This window comes from Monodon monoceros, unplaced genomic scaffold, assembly GCF_005190385.1.
Source record: "Monodon monoceros isolate NGI ecotype Baffin Bay Population unplaced genomic scaffold, NGI_Narwhal_1 Super_Scaffold_16, whole genome shotgun sequence".
NCBI classification, from domain to species: Eukaryota; Metazoa; Chordata; class Mammalia; order Artiodactyla; family Monodontidae; genus Monodon; species Monodon monoceros.
In genome coordinates, this window is record NW_021703772.1 from 85,883,729 (window position 1) to 85,905,874 (window position 22,146).

The 22,146-nt window shown below is 39.8% G+C and overlaps 1 protein-coding gene across 16 annotated transcripts in view; it reads left to right on the forward strand.

The window, feature by feature from the left end:
* GTDC1 (glycosyltransferase like domain containing 1) overlaps nt 1-22,146 on the forward strand; it is a 420,502-nt gene that overhangs the window by 301,351 nt on the left and 97,005 nt on the right. For all 16 annotated transcript variants that reach the window (XR_003794007.1, XR_003794006.1, XR_003794010.1 and 13 more), the window contains one exon: nt 21,603-21,935. Coding sequence is in view for 5 of the 16 variants with exons in the window: in XM_029225830.1 (XP_029081663.1) it covers nt 21,603-21,935 (333 nt within the window). In the remaining 11 variants the exon portion in view is untranslated. The remainder of the gene's footprint in view (nt 1-21,602; nt 21,936-22,146) is intronic.

Below are 22,146 nucleotides of genomic sequence, written 5' to 3' on the forward strand. Positions count from 1 at the left end.
CATCCATATTGTTTTCCAATAGAAGAGTAACACATGTTTGTTAGAAGATGACCTAAGCTGATCCATTCTTTAGTAAACTGGGGAAGTTGGATTGCTCTGCTAATCCATGGGGACACGTTCTTGTCAATATGGCCCCAGGAGACTGGGAGTGACCTGTGTCCTCTGTGCATGTGGCTTGGGTCAGGGGATGTGAGGCAAATGGGAAGGAGCTTCATTTGACCTTTGGGACTTTTCATGCAACTGTAACATTAAAATTTCCAATTGCAGAAATGTTTTTTCCAGTATAACCCGGACATTCAGAGGTTGATATTTAAGCCTGGTAGAAAATAAAACTTGAACTTAAAAATAAGCACATATTTATTGTAACTCTCTAGGTTCACTTTCTCTAGCAATTATCTTCATTTCTGCAAAACGGAAACTTTATTAAGCAACTACTTGTGCCGAGCACTAAGCTGAACCTTTTACCATTGATTATTGTATTTTATTCTCTCAGTGACCCTATGGCTTTTTTTAAGAAGGGTCATCCCAATAATCAGAGTAGAGTGATGTGGGTTTTGTTACAATGATAGCAATTTCTTTCTGTCGAGATAGGATTTAAAATATTACACTCCTGACTTTTGCTATCCTTCCTTCCAAGAAAAAAAAAAACATGCTATTTATGAGAAGCTCAGTTTAATAATATCAGATGAGCAGAATTCTCTTTTTTAAACAGTTAGCCTTGATGGAAGGCATTTAGATATTAAAGGCCCTCATTCTAAGACAGTTCACCACAAAAGCAGGTCCAAGGGTTATCCATGCATTTTAAATTTTAAATCTAAATTTAAACTTACATTTCCACCAATCAGAACTCAGAGCTAGTATCAATGTTGATCACAGAAAGAGATATGTTTCTAATTAACTAACTTTAAAGCCCTATCTTAATCACTTAGAGCATTCTTGTGCACATCTGTGCTGCAGGAGGAACTGGATTACCTCCATGGTGTATGTGTGTCTGGGTGTGCGTGTGTGTTTAAAGCAATGCTATAACTCTATCCAAATGCGATGCAGCACTGCTTTAATGTTTAGAAGCAAATGTGTGCTTTGTAATGTAGTTTAAAAATTGAAACCCCCTTCTACCTTATATGTTCTTCTCTTGTAAATTGGGCTTGTTTGTGGAGGGCAGCCATTTCCAATACTGTGACACATACATCCCAGAACTTCTTCCCTCTTACTTCGATGGGACCTAAATGAGCACCAGAGCCAGGGCCTCTCATGTGGTTTTGCTTCATCTTACAATGACATCAGTATCTTTCCATTCGCCTCATTTTTATAAAATTGTGCCCAGAATGAATGGCAATGCCAGTAAAGGAAACTGAGTCCTGGGAGTAATTTTTTACTAGAGTAAATGAAGTGATGTGATAAACAAGTACAACCTGACGTGACAATATGGCATAAAGCCGTGATACAAAATGTTTCATTCTATTCTTGTGAATGTTTTTGAAAGCTTTTTTGCCTTTCACATGTCTTGTGTGTGTATATACTGACCAGTGGAAGTATAATTCGTGTTCAGATATTTATTTCTGTCAATGAATGACCAGATGGTTCTTGCCTATGTTGGAAGAGAACCATTTTGCCTATTCGATAACTCTGAGTGACATTACATATAACAAACTAGCCAGGATGATCCACTGTAGCCCGAGTGAGAAACACGTAGCTTTCTCTACTTTGTAAAGTTGGCAGAGACTCACAAATGCCTTTATTCTCATTTTTTAACTGAAATAGTTTGTGTATTTTTCCTACCAAAGTAACAGATGCTCAATGTGGAGAACTATGGCGATACAGGCAAAAAAAAGAGAGGAAGAATGCTTATAAATTAATTTTTACTGCCTGTAACTTGCCACTTGGAGATTTGATGATGGTCATGAGGCTACAAAGCTGACGTTTCTTTGAATACATGCTATTTGTCTGACACTGTGCTAAGTGCTTTACATCAATCAGATTATTTAATCCTCCCTAGAACCCACTGATAAAGGTAATGGTATTAATCTCCTTTCATAGATGAGGAAACTGAAGCTCAGAGATACTAAGTGAATCGCCCAAAGTCACACAGCTAACAGGTCACACAATAGCAGAGCTAATTTAATGTGGGATTGCTGGAGAGCTAGCTGCATTGATTTCTGTGAGTTGCATATGTGTCAGATATTCCTTTCACTTGCTTTTCAATTGAATTTATGAAGCTTTTGTTATATTAAAGTATTTAGTTTTGCACAAACGAATCTATACTTTTGTGATTTCTACCTTTAGTGCCATGTTTAAAAAGGCCTTTCCTATTCCTAGATTATAACATGGGAGGGAGAAAAAAAAGAAATGCAAACAGTACCAGAAGATCATAATCACAAGCCAGAAAGCCAAGGTATCTGCCGAAGTTGTTACCAACAGGAAGAAGTAGGAGATGTGAGGATGTGTTTGAAGGCAGTGGCAGAAGAGGACATAAGGCTGTTCCCTCATTATGAGTATCAAGTCCAATAAGCCAATTAAATACACTTCCTTTCATGCCTCCTACCCTCCCCTTTAAGTTCCTGCATCAGGGTCTGGACTGGGAGGAGGGACTGGAGGAAAAGAGAGGAAGGCTGGGCTTCCCTGGTGGCACAGTGGTTGAGGGTCCACCTGCCGATGCAGGGGACACGGGTTCGTGCCCCGGTCCGGGAAGATCCCACATGCCGCGGAGCGGCTGGGCCCGTGAGCCATGGCCGCTGAGCCTGCGCGTCCGGAGCCTGTGCTCCGCAACGGGAGAGGCCACAGCAGTGAGAGGCCCGTGTACCGCAAAAAAAAAAAAAAAAAAAAAAAAGAGGGGAAGGCTTCTTACATAGCTGCTGCTGTTTGAGGGTCTCTTTGGAGTGTCAAATGCCTTCTGTCAGGCAGTAGCCAGATGCCAGCACTTTTGTGTGGCGCGTAGATGTGTTCTTTTGAGACACTCCTGGGGAGATCTCACCCACAGGTGTTCCCTGTTGTACAGGAAACCCTCTCTGGATTCTCTCTAATCACTTCCTTCTCTCCGCTCTGACCCCAGGAGTATGTTCCTTGCCCTGAAGGCAGCCTTCCTGAGCGTAGTCCTTTCAATATGGCACATGACTCCCCTCCACTGGGACCACAGGGAAAAACAAAATTAGGTACCCTTTCCCTTCCAAATGGTAAAAAATGGAGGCTGCTTCCATTGCTGCCCTTTCTTCTTGCCCTGCCATGTGGACAACTTCTGACAGCCTCCTACCTTCAAAATCTCGAAGTCCTGACTCTCATCAGGATCTATGTCCCATATTTGGCGGGGGCGGGGGGTGGGGGGGAGCATATGCGTTAGGTTCTCCCAAGAACTCTGTTTTAGGGGCAAGAGGAGGTAGGCTTTTGGGTTCTGGCAGCTTGGCAGTCATTCACTTTGGGGAAAGAGGTGCCGGCCTCCCCTTCTGCCAACCAACCCGTCTCTATGAGAGGTTTTCATGGAGCACACCTACTCCTGTGAATCTCCTCTTACTTAGGCTGTTAGACAGTGATCGAGAAGAGTACAGGGCCAATATTTCTACCTTTAGCAAATCCTGCAGAAATGTGGCAGCACCTCTGTTTAGCATTTATAGGTATTAGTCCTCGGCGTTAGGACCTCAGCTGAAATGCCAAGGTGTTAGGAAAAGTCACACTCCACACCGTACGCTGTAGAGTTGTGCTGTGGAGATATCATGTGATAGAAAGTTTCTAATTTTTTTTTTCAGAATGGATTGTAAGTTATCACAGATGTTTTCTGATTAGTACATTACTTTTTATTTTTTTAATTAATTAATATATTTATTTTTGGCTGCATTGGGTCTTCGTTGCTGCGCACGGGCTTTCTCTAGTTGCGGTGAGAGGGAGCTACTCCTCGTTGCGGTGCGCGGGCTTCTCATTGTGGTGGCTTCTCTTGTTGCAGAGCATGGGCTCTAGGGCGCCCGGGCTTCAGTAGTTGTGGCTTGTGGGGTCTAGAGCGCAGGCTCAGTAGTTGTGGCGCACGGGCTTAGTTGCTCTGCAGCATGTGGGATCTTCCCAGACCAGGGCTCGAGCCCGTGTCCCCTGCATGAGCAGGTGGATTCTTAACCACTGCGCCACCAGGGAAATCCCCACTGCACCACCAGGGACGTCCTGTATATTACTTTTTAAATAGTGGCCCAAGCCATCAATAAATTGACATTCATTTCTTCTAGAGGTATAACCCCATTACAATAAAATGGAAAAAAATCAAAGGAGTGTTCTGTATTGCAAAGTTATTTCTATGTCACAGTGTGTAGTCTTTAGAAGCAGGATTTTGTTGATCTTGGTGACAACAAATTCAATATATCTAATAATCCTGCATAGCAGGTCTTCATTCTCCTTCCTGTTGATGTGACAGTCACTCTTTAATGAAACCTTATTTTGTATACTATTTGCATTGTAGATCAGGAATGAAGAGCTGAGTTTGCTTAAGCAATAGCTGAGCTGTTTATACTTTTTATATTCTTCCATCAAGAAATAATTACCCTTCAAACAGCCTTACCTCTTTCTACTTTGTATATGCAAACTACCTAAATAAAACATATGCAAACTCCCAAACCACATATCAGTATACAGAAACAATCAGGACCCAGAAAAGCATAGAATAGCATATACATAACCTATTCCACTTCCTTGTACCAAGGCATTCATTCATTCAGCAAGTCTATATTGAACATCTACCGTAAGCCTGCGAGGCAATAGAGTTGATTTTGCTCGTTTATTTACTACAGGAAAGTAAAGAATAATGTTTGTTTTAACTCCAGTTCTATAAAATCGGAATGTTATTTCTGGCTTAACAAAGATAATATTGTAGTAGAACTTCGGTATCTCACTGGTTGCTGTCCATAATTCTCTGTTGGAATACATCTTCACATGGATTAGTTTTAAATGGCCTTCGGCAGTTTACTGTAGGGCCATCTGGCCATTTGCTATCTGTACTCCCAAAATAACATGCAGTTCTAGAATAACTTAGAACTCAGTTATGCCCTGGCATATATTATTGAAGTGTTAAATGGGTATAAAGTAGGGCATGTATTGACAATTCAGGTAAGATATGCAGTACTCTAAAATAGCCCAGGCCAATAAGATGCAGACTCTCAGTACAGCTAAATTATAGAATAATTACATTTTTAAGATTATAAGAATTTTTTTTGTTTTATATGAGAATTTCACTGCGTAGTTACTTTTTCTAGGCATTTATTATGTCCTTAAAGGTATACCACTTCCATTTATATCCACTTTAGTATTTAAGGAGATGTTTGTACATCTCTGTGGTTATGATTCACAATAATGTTAGCACAAACTGTGAATGGATGAGTCTCTACTGCAAATATATGCCCACTGTTCAAAAAAGGATATTTCAAGGTGGAAAGTAGAAAACTCTTCTGCCAATAATGTTAAAGCTCAAAATAATGTTCAGCATGTCCTGAAAGATGACCATGGATTGTTGTGATCTTTAAACAACCAACATACTATTTCTTTAAAAAGCTTAGAAGAGGGAAATCCAACCATATGTTAAAATGTCTGATTTTTCTTCTAATTCTTTTTCCTATAACAGCAGAATTTTGAGTTTGAGTGGGTGCTCTATAAATACCTGCTGACTGCCGAAGGAAACATATTAGAATTTAGAAAAATGGTGAGTTTTTTTTAAAGGAAGAGTAAAACTTGGGTACAAACCTTTCTCCATTGCTTCATTTTGGGGAGCCTGTAGCTTTCTGGTGTTTCCTGTTGAATATCCATCCTAGTGTAGCAAGTGATAAACTGGCTCGGACAACTTACTGTAGGATTAGACCCTTAATAAGTTCAGATACTAGAACTTCTGGATAGAGAAGATAAAGTAGGTTTTTACAACAGTTAATAGCATAAAGAATAAATTGCAAGTATGGGAAATAAAAGGCACTATAAAATCTTAGTGCATATTTTGAGAAGAACTAAGTAGTAATTTTATACATTCATTGAAATTAACCACTGAGTATAAGTATTAGACATGTGTAAAGAGAGAATTAGTGACCTAGAAGCTAGATCTTAAGGAATAAAAAGATAAGAATTCAACATATGTCTAATAGAAGTTTCAGAAGGAAAATTAGAGAAAATGCTAGAAGCAATAGTCAAAGAGATTTTGGTAAGAAATTTCTAGAGATTATTAATTAAGTCATGGATTCTCAAGGTAATGCATATATTTGGTTTTAAAAGATCAGAGGGTGCAAAAAGGATCTGTAAGACAAAGCAAAATTCCTTTACCCAGTTCATCCCACCCCAAACTGCCCCCCTGTCCCAGCTACCACTTAACAAAGCTTTTGTTTATCTTGCTATTTCTTGATTTTTTAAAATATGAGATATTATCTGTTGACTTCCTACAGTAGAAATGGTGATTTAGTTAGCCCTCTTACTGTATGAGCAGGCACATGCAGGCACTCACATATTTTTCCCTCTCCCTAGCCTTCCAATATAGCTGTATCTCAATTTTTGGTTAATTAACTACTCTGTGTTTATAACATTATTGCTATGTGAAACTGTTCCCTGCTGACCATCATTGTTTTCTATGATAAGATTTCCTTCCCTGAACAACTCTTCATTTTTTCCTGGAGGTAAATATTGCTTTAGCTTTATTTGCTTGGTTTCTGTGTCACTATCATAAACCCATTCCTAGCTCTGCCACCATCACTAACTCATCTTTTTAATATGGTCAGACACATCAGGAAATCTATCATTTCCCTTTTTTTCCTTGGACACCTCCATCCTGGAGGCCTAGATTCTCCTGCTCCTGTTCGTTTTATGTTGCTCTCTGGACCCTTGAGTCAACTATTTCCTGGATCCCACATCTTTCTCTTTTTTTACTTTATCATTTTAGTGGGGTACATCCACCGATATCTCCTCAAGAAATGTAGGGAGCTAAAATTTCTTAAGACTTGCTTGTCTGAAAATGGCTTTGTCCTTCCTCACATTTACTTAATACTTGACTGAGTTTTGAGCTCTCATTGGAACTCATTTTTCTCAGAAGTTTGAGGTAATGCTCCATTGTTTTCTACTTTTTGAACTTCCTGTTGAGAAGTCTGATTTCTATTTCTGATAACTTGCCTGTGACTCGTTGTGTTCACTCTCCCAAAAGGTATTAGATTTTCCTTTTTACTCCTGTCTTCTGAAACTCCTGTCTTCTGAAATTCCATAATTGGATTTTTGTTCTTTTCTTATGCTGGGTATATATTTCCTTCACTACAAAGAATTTTCTTATATTTTTTCTTTGATTTTCTCACCCATGATTTTCTCAATATTATGTTCTTCAACTCCTATTAGTCATTACTGAACCTTAGATTGACCTTATTTTGTTATCTCTTTTCCTATTTTCTTCTTTGTTTTTGTTTTTATTTTGCTTTCTGTAAGATTTTCTCAACTTTATCTTCTAACTCTTCTATTGATTTTTTTTTAGTTATGATATTTTTATATGTAAGCATTCTTTCTTGTTCTTGAATTTCCTTTCTAATCACACCCTGTTTCTCCCATCATGAATGCAAAAGCTTATTTTATCACTATGGATATCATAGGATTATTTTTTAAGTTTTCTTCTACTCTCCATGTTGTCTCAGTTTCCTCTAAGTTCCCCTTTTGTATTTGTTTGATTCATCGTATTAACTTGATGTTAAAATTTTCCTCAAATATCTGATGGTGACTGTCTCTCCATTCATATTTGAGGTGAGACCTTAAAAGATGATTAGAATTTCAGAGACAGGGCTTGTTGACCAGTGACCTTTCTCATAGGAATTCATTTGTTCCATTGTGGCATCTCCACATGTCAGCGTTGCTAGGTCAAGCCCAGTTAGTTTCCAGAGAAAGGTTCCTATAATGTCCTAGAAGGAAAATCTCCAGCTGTCTGGGAGCCAGATAGAGGAGGGGTGCTGGAGAAGCATCATTAATAAATAGACATCCTTTCATTTAATTTCCCTCACCCTTGCCTTTAGCCTTGCCTGGTCTCTGTGGTCCAGATCATCCAGTGAGGAAGCCTTTCTGCTGCTGAGGAGGGAGGTCAGGGGAGAAGGACGGTAGCTGCTTGGCTGCGTGGGCTTGAGGAGGCTTGTGTTTACTTTCTATAGAATTGCTACCAGTTCTGTTTTCAGCTCTGCTCTGCAATTGCACCTCCAGAGGCACTTGGTGTGTCCAGTTCCTGAGCCTTCCAGAGTTCCTCTGGAGCAAATGAGCTGCTGTCTCTTTGCTAACACCACGTACACAAGCAGAATCACCTACACTTTCAGAGGCATTCTGCCTCCTTCTCTCTGCTCCAAGACCACTCATCCATCTGCTTTCCATCTCTTGAAATCCAGTTGACATTTCTTTTCTGTTGTCATCTTACTCAATTATTCTTGTTGTCCCTGAGAGTCCATGCCTTATAAAAATTCCCATACCATTATTTCAGTAGAGCTTCAAAAGGCAGAGGGATTTAAAATTGATGTTTACTCTTCCATGTTTTCCCCAGTCTGTTCTTCATACCGCGTGCAGCATTTTTATTCAGACCCAATCTGATTAGAAATTCCTCAAATGGCTATAAACCTCTTACTTATATCATTAAGGGCAGAAAGTCCTCCCCCTGGTTATTTCTCGAGCCTCGTTTTTGACCTCCCCCTCCCTTACCTTCATTGCTATCCACACTCACTCAGTGCTCTGGCCATATTTTGCTTTTACTCCTGAACCATGTTTTCTCACCAGGTCCTTTGTACATGCTGTTGTTCTTAACACAGTCCACCTCTCACATTCACACCTGGCTACCTTCTAATCATCATTGAGGTCTCAGCTGAAGGAGCACCTTCTCTGGAGAGCCTTTCTTGACATTAGCCCCCCTCCCCAGGCCTGGGTTCTCATAATCATAATACCTAATTCTCCCCTGATTGGAGCACCTACCCCATTGGGTGTTTCGTGAGGGCATCTTGGCTATTCGCCTGGCACATAATAGGCATTCCAATTTGGGTTGAACGGTGAATAAATGTTTTTCTCTCTGACCTTTTTCACTCAGTATTTTCACTGAGTATGTAAGTCTTTCTTAACCTTCAAGCCTTGGTTATATTCTAGTAATAGCCCAGCACTTTACCCATCTCTTCCAAACTTAGAAATACTAGAAAGTATAGAAAACCTGAAGAAAGCGGAAGTGCTTGTACACTCACTTTGTACATTTAAAGGCTTTATTTCAAATGTAAAGTTAACAAAGTTGTATCTTAAAATATTAGTTTGGAATAAAGACAGTTTCTATGGCTTAAAAATTAGACAGCGTAGAACGAGAACTTGTAGTGAATCAATACTTAATGCTGTAGCATTGAAAAAAAAAGGGGGCTTGTGCTGGAAGTTGGATTTGCTGGTAATTTTGATTTATTCAGGTTGTGGGTAGGAAAATGAAAAAGGAAAAAATAAAAGACTGGATTTTTGATGCCCATCTGTTCATGCTTCAGAGACCTGGAAACTGATGTTTTAAATTTCCTGGTTTTACTTTTCTGGTTTATACAGCTTTAAGAAGGGAGAAGATGGAACCTCTCAATTAGAAAAATGAAGGAATAAAAGGAAAGACAAGGAAAAGTGTAAGGTAGAAAAAAGCACCACAGGAAACAAATAATAGAAAGGGAGGAATATATTTGTTTGATTTATAACATTGAGCCTTTTTGTAATTAATGTGCCTCTAGACAGAGAACAAATCTTTGATTAGTATACAAATGAAAGTAAGGCAACATTAAAATGCCTGCCTTAAATGGATGGCTAAAGTGTAACTTGTGAGAGTTAACAAGAAAAACACATCTTAAAAAAAGGCATGGGTCTCTGATTTATAAAGTAGCTTAACTATGAGAGGGCCAGTGGAGTCAGAGACTGGAGTTTTTAGAATGTTGATTATCTCTTTAGTAACCATGAGAGCATAATGTTGACCTTCTCCATTATTATCAAAAATAAAAAATAATAGTATTTCCTGAGCTCTTACTATGTGCCAAGCAACATGGAAAACATAACTCTGCAAGGCAGCATTATTATTAGCTCCATTTTACAGATGGGGTAACTGATAATTAGAGAAAAAACTCTTTCCCCAGGTTAGCTAATAAGTGACAGAGCCCAGAATTTAAAACAATACAATATACCTAGAGCCCTGCTTGACCCAGTGTGCCTTTTTGCCTCTTAATAATTATAAGATAATCAGTAGATTTGATTAGAAGTTTGATCTTCCTACTTCCATTGGAAGTCTAGGGGACTGGTCTCATTCTCATTGAACATATGAAGAAACCCAGGTTTCAAAAGATTAAGTGACTTTATTCACAACCGAACAAATTTTTAAGAAAAATTCCTTCCTAAACTCAGTTCTCTATTCTTTTTATTTTTAGTTAAAAAAGGAACATTTTTGTTTCACAATTCATATTTTCTCCTTTTCATCCCCCAAATTCTCTTATTAGTTTTGATGGTTAGCTCTCTCGTCTTGTACAATATCATCTTGTTGTCACTGTCTGTTGACATAGATATGGTACCTTCCACTCTATCATTTTCCTGATACCCTGTTCAGGAAATTTCACCCATCATGGTATTGATTCTTTCCCCTCTTTTCCACAACAGTATCCAGTTGTATTCGTCATCTCAGGCTGCCATAACAAAATACCATAGACTGGGTGGTTTAAACAACAGGAATTTACCATTCTGGAGGCTGAAAGTCTGAGATCAGGGTGCTAGTCTAGTCAATTCTGAGGAGAGCTCTCTTCCTGACTTGCAGCTGGCTGCCTTCTGGCTGTGTCCTCACATGTGGCCGTGGGAGGAAAGGGGGAAGAAAGAGAGAGAGAGGAAGAGAGATCTCTTCCTCTTCCTGTAAGACCACAGTCCTATCGGATTATGGACCAATCCTTATGACCTCAACCTCATTTAACCCTACTTACCTCCTAAAGACCCTGTCTCCAGACATAGTCACATTCGGGGTTAGGACTTCAACATATGAATTTTGAGGGAACACACTTCAGCCCATAGCACCCATAAAATGATACCATGCTTTAAAGGATACTCTCCAATTGGAAACACTGCCCTAAGGGAATTCCTGTTTTTGTTTGGAAAGAAGAAAGTGATCCTTTCTTCAATACCAGCACATTTTACTATCTTGCTTTCAACCTCCAAATAATGGCTTCCAAAAAAAATTGTGGAATAGGACATGTGATTAGAGATCATTTTTATAGTTTCCTTCAGTGCTTTACTGATGCTGTAGAAGATATGGGATTCCCAGAGTAATGTGAACATTTACTTGCTAACGAGGTAAATCCATACCGAGCAGCTTGCTGAGTTTATGTACACGTGAAACAGCCACTTCCTCTTGCTTGAAAAAAATTACTTCAGATTCACATTTGGGAACTTTTTTCATTTTTGTATACTATCGTTAAATTAAGCGGGGTGAATGAATAGAAGCTTTTAAAACTTCACTTCTGAGTTATTAATGAAACAAATGATGAGCAAATTATTAAGTTTAAATGGAAAAGTTAGATCATTGTAGTAATGGAATCAGTAAATACAGTTTAGTTTAAAGGTAATATGGATAGCTTACAATTTCTGGGGGTAAGAGACCAAAATAAGTACGTATGAAATGTCACTACATATGCTCTAACATTTTTGTAAAAATAGACACAACCTTGGGCTTCCCTGGTGGCGCAGTGGTTGAGAGTCCGCCTGCCGATGCAGCGGACACGGGTTCGTGCCCCGGTCTGGGAAGATCCCACATGCCGCGGAGCGGCTGGGCCCGTGAGCCATGGCCTCTGGGCCTGCGCGTCCGGAGCCTGTGCTCCGCAACGGAGAGGCCAAAACAGTGAGAGGCCCGTGTACCGCAAAAAAAAAAAAAAAAAAATAGACACAACCTCTTGCTCATAGAAGGAGCTTAGATATTTGCTGAATGAATATTTGTTGACTGAGTCAAGACAGTGACGCATTTACAAACTAAGAAATCCAGTGTTACCCAAGATGGCCTTAGAAATAACTCCGTAAGTGTGGATGTTACATAAAGAAGCAAGGAAATGGGATGTTTACTTTGATTTCCTCAGCTCATCTACACATCATTACCAACTCTCTTTTAATCCTCTCAAGAAATTTGGAAAAACAGATATTATCCCATTTCATAGATCAGAAAACTGAGGTTCAGAGAAATTAAATGATTTGAATAAATTCACAAATACAGGAAGTACCGATGCAATACTGGGTACCAATACTACAGCCTGGGTTCTCCCCTCTTCAACATGCCCATTGCCTGAGTGGACTTACTTTAAGGTGCTTCACAGAGATTTCTCTCCACCTGTCCTCCCAAAAGAATCTCATAGGCTTACTGTGCAATTATCCCATTTGTGATTAGTTTCCTTGAATTAAGGTATTGTGCTTTTGAAAAGTGGCACATATTGAGCATGGAAGATGACTAGTACGTTGTGGGAATTTAAGATTAGTTTCCAACAAGGCCAACAGGGAAGAACAGTGCATGATTCAAGGTAGATGCAAGGGGATGCATGGTGATGAGCGTGGCAGGGATGGGGGCCCTGGGCCACTGGGAAGGAGCATAAAGCTGTTAGGGAATTAACAACTAGTTGGTGGAGAGTGCTTACAGGAGAGGTAGGAAGATAAAGATTCACTGTTTGCAGTTTAGCTTGCAACTTTGCTGACTGTGTTCAATTACTACAGTAAACCTTGTGTAAAATAGAGGGTTTTGTGGTGCTTAGCTCTTTTCGGGGGAGGAATGTGAATCATGAGAAGTGTGCATGCATCTGTTCACAAGGTTGGCTCTGGGTTTGATAAACATGGGCTGTGGCAACATGCAAGGTAGGTTTTCCTAGTCTCATACATTGTTAAGGACCTTAAGTTTTCTGTATGGGAGCAGTATATCATCAAGGGATTTTATAAAATTGCATAAGACAAACTGCTCATACTAGTAGGCAGTTAAATTAGCAGTGTGTACAATCTAAAACACTTCGGAATTAAGAGAGATTGACATATACACACTACTATATACAAAAGAGATAACAAATAAGGACCTACTGTATAGCAAGGGAACTCTACTCAATACTCTGTAATGACCTGTATGGGAAAAGGATCTAAAAAAAGAGTGGGTATATGTTTATGTGTAACTGATTCACTGTACTGTACACCTGAAACTAACACAACATTGTAAATCACCTATACGCCAATAAAATTTTTTTTAAAAAGAGAATGAGGAATTGAGGCATAATTATTTAAGTTAAATAATACTAATTACATAAATTGTGTTGCCAGAAGAAGCCATGTATTGTAAATAAATGGTATAAATAAGGTACATGGAGAGTGTTAGATTTTCAGAAATGATTCTTAGAAATGCTGGTGGAAAAAAATATAAAAAAACAGACTCATGGGAACAGAACCATCTTTTCCTTATGACAGTCATATATCCCAGCTATTTAAAGGACAGACATCAGAAAATGATGGACCTTAAACAGAAGAGAGGAAGCTGAAGCTTCTCTCTTTGGCAGCCTTCAAGAGAAGATGCTGTCTTGACTAAGTATTTCATCCCTGGGACCATACATGGATAATGAGGCCAGCCTGATAGCCATAAATATGCTTTCAGTTTCAGCATGCCTTTCTCAGGCTAACAAGTAGGGTTTGCTTGTTAATTTTAACTGAGGCTAGTTTCTATGGATCCTGTTTTCCTATCTTGTCACAAAACAGATTCTTCGTAGTCAAAGCAAGACACCCTTGCTCAGTATCCTCTCTCGGACTGCTGTCAATGTTGCATGTTGGCTTTGAAAATTTGCACCATGGGAGTTGAAATTTGGCTCAGGCACGAAACTCGAGCATTTCAATGACATGGCCTAAACAGCCGCGGTGTTGTTGGATGGCTGTTCCCCCAAAGCATTTGTGCTATGTGCATGTGGATGGTGATTGACTCATCTGTGATTCAAATTTGTTCAAATAATGTTCTGCCAGAGTTTCTTGTTGAAACAGCCTTCATAGACATGTGCCATCTATTTTTTGGATATTAGCCCATAGCCATCTCCAGTAAAGAGGAGCAGCCATCCCTACAGCCAACCACCAAGCATAAGTCTGTCTTTCTGTTCAACGTTGTGGTCTTCAGACATCCAGTTTTAATTATGATAGACTTCCTTGTTTGTGATTCCTTTATTTAGTGAAGACAATGTGGCAAGAAGTATAGGGGGTGTATGCGTGCACATGAGAATGCTAGATTAAGATCTTTACTTTTATACTTTATAGGTTTATATAAATCTGCTTACCATATAAGTGATATATTGGATACATGTGGGCAACATGATTTTTTGATTATCTTTGATATTTGCTTATGTGGCTAAAATTCTAAAAATGTTAATTTTGTAATTAATTTCCAACACATTGTTTGGAAACAGTGAATAGTTTTTGTTATAAATCACCCAAGAACTTAGATCACTGAACTGCCTGGATGTGTCTTCCCAGTTGGTTTTGGAAAAATTATTTATCTTTGATTCCTATTTCCCTTCTCTTCAATTCTCAACATGGTTTCTGTCCCGGAATCCACAGAAATTGCTGTGATAAAATCGAATGATATTTTTTTCTGCTGTCATCCATATTAGCCTTGAACTGTATTTTTTTCTGTTACTTTTTTCACAGGTTTCCCTGATATCTTCAGACTTCCTTTTCTCTACTGATGTGTGGCCTTGGTGAATGGCCTTTTGGGCTGAGTTTCATCATTTGGAGAGGGAATGCATTTTCCCACTCCTCTGCCATCCCTACTATATAAAATATGCCATCACCTATATGGTTCCCCATGCTTTTTGACTCAGGCTGTGCACCTCCTAGGGTCTAAAGTAGTATTTCCCAGGGTATCCTTTGTCGAATATTAATTCTTAAGGTGCCTCTTTGTGTGTATGCGTGTGTGTGGGGGTGGTGGTGAGGGCTTTGGGGGATTGGTCCTTGTTTCATTGAGTGCTAAGTTTGGGAAACAATAAACACAATGTCTCTATCACACAATAGGTATTAAATAAATATTTATTGAACGAACAAAAGAATGAATGAATGAACATATTTACTGAACATGCTAGCATGTGCTTTGGGAAGTTCTGCCGTGAAGAAACGTTTAACTTTGTTTAACCCAGCATTTCCACAACTTGATCTCTCACAAAACCTTCTCTAGGGCAATACGTACACCTTCTGTTTCGTGATAAACAGAACACACCTTGTGAGACTTCAGCCTGAAGGGATGGCCGTACTGTTCTCCCTCCCCGACACCTGAGCTACATGTACACACACTGAGCTTCCTCAGCCCCCTCTTTCTGTGCCTGCCCCACAGGGAGGCCAGTTTCCATATTCCAGTTGCTAAGGCTCTCCTCTTTTCTCATTGGCTCATATTTGAAATACTCGTTGATGAATTATGCCCTCTCTCTGTCTCTTTAATCATCCACTCATTTGCATCATTTTTTTTCACATGTTATCTTCCAGATCTGCTTTGAGAAGCATGACTTAATCATGTCCTGAGGACTCTTATCTGTGGGTGCTTATTTATGAGATTCTATAGGTTGAAGTTACCATATTAAGTACTTTTCATTGAAATCTCTCAAAAAGATGTTTGTAGGCAACGTATTCCACATGACATACATTTTAGCCACAGCATTCTCTTCAACAACACATGAATCAGTCTCAATGTCCTAAGTCGACGTGACTTGCTTTATCTTATCGCCTTCCTCCTGACTACCTCTGTTGGTCAGCTAAACATATGCTGGCTTCTCAACTTCAGCAGAAATCAGCTAAGGAGCCTAGAGCATTTCCTTTGCTTACCCTCAATCTTAGCATCGGTTTAAGCTCCGCCCAAATCTGGTATTTTCGGACTAATCCAAATAAGGCATTTGGCCATTCCTACAGGTCCAGCTCTACGTTTGTGTGTTTGGATGTGGGTAGTGCAGGGAAGCAATCAGATTTAGGTCTGGAAAGTACTTATTCCAGCTGTGTCTTTAAACATCCCTCAACATAGTACTGGGGTTTTGTGGCAATGCCTCTGGACCCACCCTGGGGGACAGAGGTGGGAAAGAAGGAGAGGCAGCAGAGCGAAGGTTCTACTTTTGTTTCAAAGATTGGCTATTGCTTGGAAAAAAGTTGGGAGTGGGGTCCCGAGGCTGATAACAGATTGGAAACGACTATGGTAACCAGAATCTTTCTAAGAGTGAAAACATGTTTGAATAGGGCTTCTGAGAGATTCAGAAACAGGAAGGACATTCTGTGAGTAAGGTGGGCAGTAGCATTTCTTTAAGAAAAATTGAGGGGATGGTTAAACGGCAAGCCTGCCATGTGCTCTAGAAGGCAGCTCACTGGTATTCTTTCTTTTCTCTCCTTCACTCCTTATCTCTGTACCTTTCCTCTTCTCATTAGCACCTCTCCCAGAGTTGAAGCTGGGGAGGAGGAAGGAAGTGTTCGGTCATGTGCCTATTTGCATAGTTACTTCACTGAGTTCACACCAGGATAGTGTGAACATTCTGTCCGGTTCTATAAAAAAGCCAGTATCACCCCATCGGTAAGGTATTATTTGCTTTTTTAGCATAGAACCGTTTATTGCCAGCCTTCTCTTCACTGTACATTTCAAATAGCATCTGATTAAGAATGTTCTGGATGGGTTAGTTAGTGTGGTGACTATTATTAAGCAAACTGCTTGTTAGTATATGTCTATTTGATCTTGGTATTGATGTGAAGTAATTGACCATAGAGCTACATTTAGAAAAGCTGGAATAAAGTTTTTTGATTTCTATTATGGCAATAAATTGTTTATATAAAACATGTCTATGAAAATATGGGTTTCATGTCACACACAGAGAATCAGAGTAGACTGTGTGGGATGGTAGTTGAGGATCGTTTTGTTTTGTTTTGTTTTTTAGAAATAGTAATACATTTGTCCAGCTTGCTTCAAGATCAGCTCTGCTGAAACAAAGTAGTAAAAAATTATTACTGCAGAATATATGAAAACTGAAGTCATTTTAGCTTCCCTCACCTAAAGGACGTATTTCCTTTTAGATTTAGCTAATTGCCTAAATACTTCTTTGGGTAACAATCACTCTATATAAAAGACTATTAGAGAAAAATATGAGAAGATATTGTAAACAAGGAAAGCATAGCACGTAACCACCTTCTTTCAAGTACTGGATTATCATCTATATTATTTATTAGTATTTTGTCCAGTTCTATTATTAAGTTTCCCTAGCTATAGCATTTCCATAGGGAATTTATTCCATGAGCTAATAAATTACACCGTCAGGGAGTTTTTCTGGAAATTCAGCTTAAATTTTCCCATTCTTAATTTCATCTCATTACTCCTAGTTATACCCCCTTGTACCTGGCTAAATAATTATTCTCTTTCCTTGGAGATTCCTATTATGTACCCCTCTAGTTGTCACTTAACCAGGCTATTCATATTTAGCTCCTTTAATCTGTCCTCATAAATCAATTCTTCCATTGCCTTAATCATTATTATTGCTCTTCTTAGAACTCTCTAATTTTCAAACATATATAGTTATCAGGTACCTCAGATGAAATCAGCATTTGCACAGTATTCTGCTCCCACAGACTTGGTCTCTCCCTGTCCTGTACATCACGTTCCATAACCAAGCAGCATCAGTTAGTTGGCTGGTCCAATCAGCCCAGACTCATCTTGTCAAACTCCAGGAAATCTACATAGTCTTTCCCACATGTCCTACTGCTTTCAGGTTTATTTTATTTTGTCAATTTCATAATATTAATAAGCTGAGTTTGGGGTTTCTGTCCATATTGATACTCTGCATCTTCCCATGTCCTTATTCACCACCACCTATCTAGTCAGTCATCCGCAACCTGGGTTAAGGTGGGATTCTGTTCATCCGTGAGAACATTTAGGAAATGTATTGCAAAAAAGCAGGCCTAGCACCTTGTCCACAGCTAGATTCCTTGTCAGTGACCAGTTCCCGTTGCTTACAAACCTTTAGCCAATCTCCCATCTCTTTTAATTTGCAATTTTGCTCACATGCTGGCCAATATAAAGGGATTTTATGAGCAAGATGGGTCATGATACTGTTTTCTAAAATGAAGATATGTTGTTTCAATGCCCATTGATGTGTGTGTGTGTGTGTGTGTGTGTGTGTGTGTGTGTGTGTGAATCCTTCGTGCACCAAGTTTGTAATTCTGTTAAAATCCTTTTTAAGCTTGCCTGGCGTTCTTTATCTGACATAAACAAATAGGTTACTTCGCTTGCGCTATTGTTGATTTCCACATATGTACAGATGTTCCTTCTCTTACCATTTGTTCCATTTGTTTAGGAGAAGTTGAGGATATTGTCATAGTCATGTTTTTTCTTTTAGTGGTGATCGATGGGAACTTTCCTATTGATTTTTAGTTCCTTAGAATCTCCTCAATATTTTGAATTTATTTCAGGAAGAAAGTTGGTTACCTCCCTTCATGATTTTGGACCTGTGAGATCTGAAACTCTAATCTGTATATGCCCAAGTTTCTTTCCATTTTTAAAAAATAAACTCTCTAATTTTTTATTAGAGCAGTTCTAATAAGACTGAGGTTGTGACCACTGAGTTTTTAAAGGTCTGTAGATGAGAAGAAACATTTTTAGTACAGCATTCATTATAATTCAATAAATTTCCTTAACCTAATAATCTAAAGAGAGATATTAAATTCAATGTTCGTTTTTTAAATTGAAGTATAACGGATTTACAATGCTGTGTTAGTTTCAGGTGTACAGCAAAGTGACTCAGTTTTTTTTAGTATTTCATATATATATATATTCTTTTTCAGATCCTTTTCCCTTCTTTTTCCATTTTAAATCAAGAATTAATGTATTACTTTATAAGGGCATACCAAGGAGGTTAGCCCCATTCTTTGTGTTTTATCTGTCCATATGCAATATCTACTTCATCCACTTATGACAGGGCACGGGTGTGGGGGGAGGTGGCTTATATATTCAGGTGATTTTTCTCAAAAGGCCTCACGAAACAAGCACAGAGCCCCCCACATCACGCCTTTTGCTTCTAGAATGTACATAGCATTACTACAGCCAGACTGGATTTCCAGTTCGCAGCAGAACCCACACTGTGGCTTAGCCTTGTTCACCTGCCCGTTGGTTCGGAACTAGCGATCGCCCATCCCCCTCTCCACGGCGACCTTCTGACTCAGGTCACTTCCTGAGCACCATCTCTTCTCACCTCGCTTGAAATAGATGGCCTCGTCCAAGGCTTTGGGGACGCACTGGATTCCGCACCTGCCACCTGAAACGGTTCTTTTCAATTCCGTCTCTCCCTTCTTCTTCCCTCTCAGCTTTGTAAGGAAGCACGGTGTGTGTTCTCTTGAATAAGGCCCTACTTGCCCTGCAGCAAACATCCTGCCATTATCACACCTTATGATGTTTTTCTACTTCCATTTTGTTGGGGTTTTTTTTTGCGGTACGCGGGCCTCTCACTGTTGTGGCCTCTCCCGTTGCGGAGCACAGGCTCCAGACGCGCAGGCTCAGCGGCCATGGCTCACGGGCCCAGCCGCTCCACGGCATGTGGGATCCTCCCGGACTGGGGCACGAACCCGTGTCCCCTGCATCGGCAGGCGGACTCTCAACCACTGCGCCACCAGGGAAGCCCCTCTACTTCCATTTTCTAAGACTTTTCTGTTTCCTCAGGATCCTGCTCCCTTCCCTAGCAAGTATCCCCAAGCGAGCACCCCTGTGGACATGCACCCCATTAAAGAAAACTTGACCTTGCCTTCTCCTTTCTTCTCTTTGTCCCCCTCTCTCCCTAACCAGTGTCTGGTTTCTCTCTGCCCTCACCCCACACGAACCGCCCTGGCACTAGCCAGTGATCTACGGTATAATGAGGCCAAAATCGCCCTGTCGTTTCTGCTGCTGTAACACCTCTGCAGTGTTTCACACCCTTTTTTTTTTTTTTTTTTTAACAGTTTTAAGAGCTCTTGGTTCTTTTTCCTACCCGTGCTTTAGGAGCTCTTAATTTACCTCAATAGTGTGATATTACTCTCAGATTCCCTCTCAGCTCTTCCAAATGTTCCTCATTGCTTTCCTTGGTTCTGTGGTTCTTCTTCCTCACCTACCTCTTAAATGCATGTACTCTCCATTTCTTCACATACTCCACAATCCAGGTAAGGGGCCGAGTCTCTGCATGGGGCTCAGGGCCTCTGAGAACACCCTTGTTGTCCGGCCCCAGACTGCCTCTCTATACCTCAGATCCTGGGACTCAGACTCTTTGCTGTGCATCTTATTCCCTGAAGAGTTCATGCTCTTTCACACCCTTTTCCTTTGATCTCACTGTTCCCTCCATTCAAAACTTCCCCCTCTCTGCCTTTCAGAATCAGTCAACTAAAACCCTCTTTTAGCCTTTACTTATCCCCAAGTCAGAATTAATCTCTAGTTCTCAGTTTTAAAAGTTAGAATGTCCATTCTTGATATACTGTGTTCCGCCACAGGTTCCTTTGTTGTTCTCAAGTCTGTCTCCCACTCTGTCTACTGGTTTGCTCCCTAGTACTTGGTGAATTCCTTGGTTGCATTTTATGTGTTTGCTTCTATCGATAAGTAGCAGATATCGAACTCTATGACAAAGCATTATGGGAAGAAAGGGGTGAGATGGTAATGAAAAAAATATAAAAAGATACTTCAAGAAATATTAGCAAGGGACCAAGCTATGTGATCCTTATAAAACCTTAGACCATTTGGGAGCCAATAAGAAGATGAAGTCCAACAGATGTGGTTTTGGCTTAGCTGCTGACCTAATAGTTGGGCTTCCCTGGTGGCACGGTGGTTAAGAATCTGCCTACCAATGCAAGGGACACGGGTTCAAGCCCTGGCCCGGGAAGATCCCACATGCCGTGGAGCAACTAAGCCCGTGTGCCACAACTACTGAGCCTGCACTCTAGAGCCCACAAGCCACAACTTCTGAGCCCATGTGCCACAACTACTGAAGCCCGTGTGCCTAGAGCCTGTGCTCTGCAACAAGAGAAGCCACGACAATGAGAAGCCTGCACACCACAACGAAGAGTAGCCCCCGCTCGCTGCAACTAGAGAAAGCCCATGCACAGCAACGAAGACCCAACACAGCCAAAAATAAAAATAAATAAATTTATTTTCTTTAAAAAAGGAAATATTAGCAAAGTCAACTTAATAAAAATGCGTACAAGTGCCCAGGAATACAGAACAGTCATGTGAGCAGAAATAACCAGTGTTAATTCAGGAAGTTTCAAGCATTTTTGTAGGTTAATGAGCAAAAGTATGTTTTGAAAATAAACACTGGGCCATGTCATGACTGGAAAACATAGAACTCCAGAAAGACAAGTAAAGAAAACGCTAAACCATCGCTCTACCCTGATTTTTTACGGTATGTGCAGTTCAGATTTTTATAGCCACAGAAACTCTTTGGAAACCAAAGACAATCTGGTCTAATTTCAAACTTTTGAACTTTCTCTTGGTGACTACTGCTTTTTGTGCTCTTCCTAGAATTTTTGTTATATCTTTATTTTTTTTTCTCAGTTTTTATACATCATCATCATGTGCTTACAGAAAGGTAAAGAGCACATTTTAAATAGTATTTTCACTAAACGTATACTGCATTTTCTTTTTGTAACAGATTCATGCCCAAGCACAAAGCAGCGCATTTACAGAAGATACTCAGCCTTAAAGGAAATGGCGGTGTTGCTCCATCCATGGCCCTTCCTTTCCAACAGGAGCAGAGAGGTTCTGAGAATTTATTGAAGAATTTTGATTCAGAGTCTGGATCCTGTGATGCTGCACAACAAGAAAACCTGGGTGGCTCAGTAAGGCAGGAGTCATACTTGAAAACATTCAGCTCATCAGATAATTCAAGCACTCATCATGGGGAACATAAACAAAATCCGTGTAACATTTTGGCTGGAGCTGATGATCAACAAAGACCATTGCATATTGTCTGGCCTCACAGGTGGTAAGTGTAAGACGTACCAATTTAGTAAGTTGTAGAACTGGTAATAGAAAATATATTCTGATGATCGACTTAGTAATTTGTTGTCCCTATAGCTTTAGAAAAAGATCATTTTAATGTGGCAGTGCTACCAGTGTGATGCCAGGGTGGCACTACTCAGTGTCTTTATATTCATGGTTATGTACTTAGATTAAATTTGAATCACGGATAATTA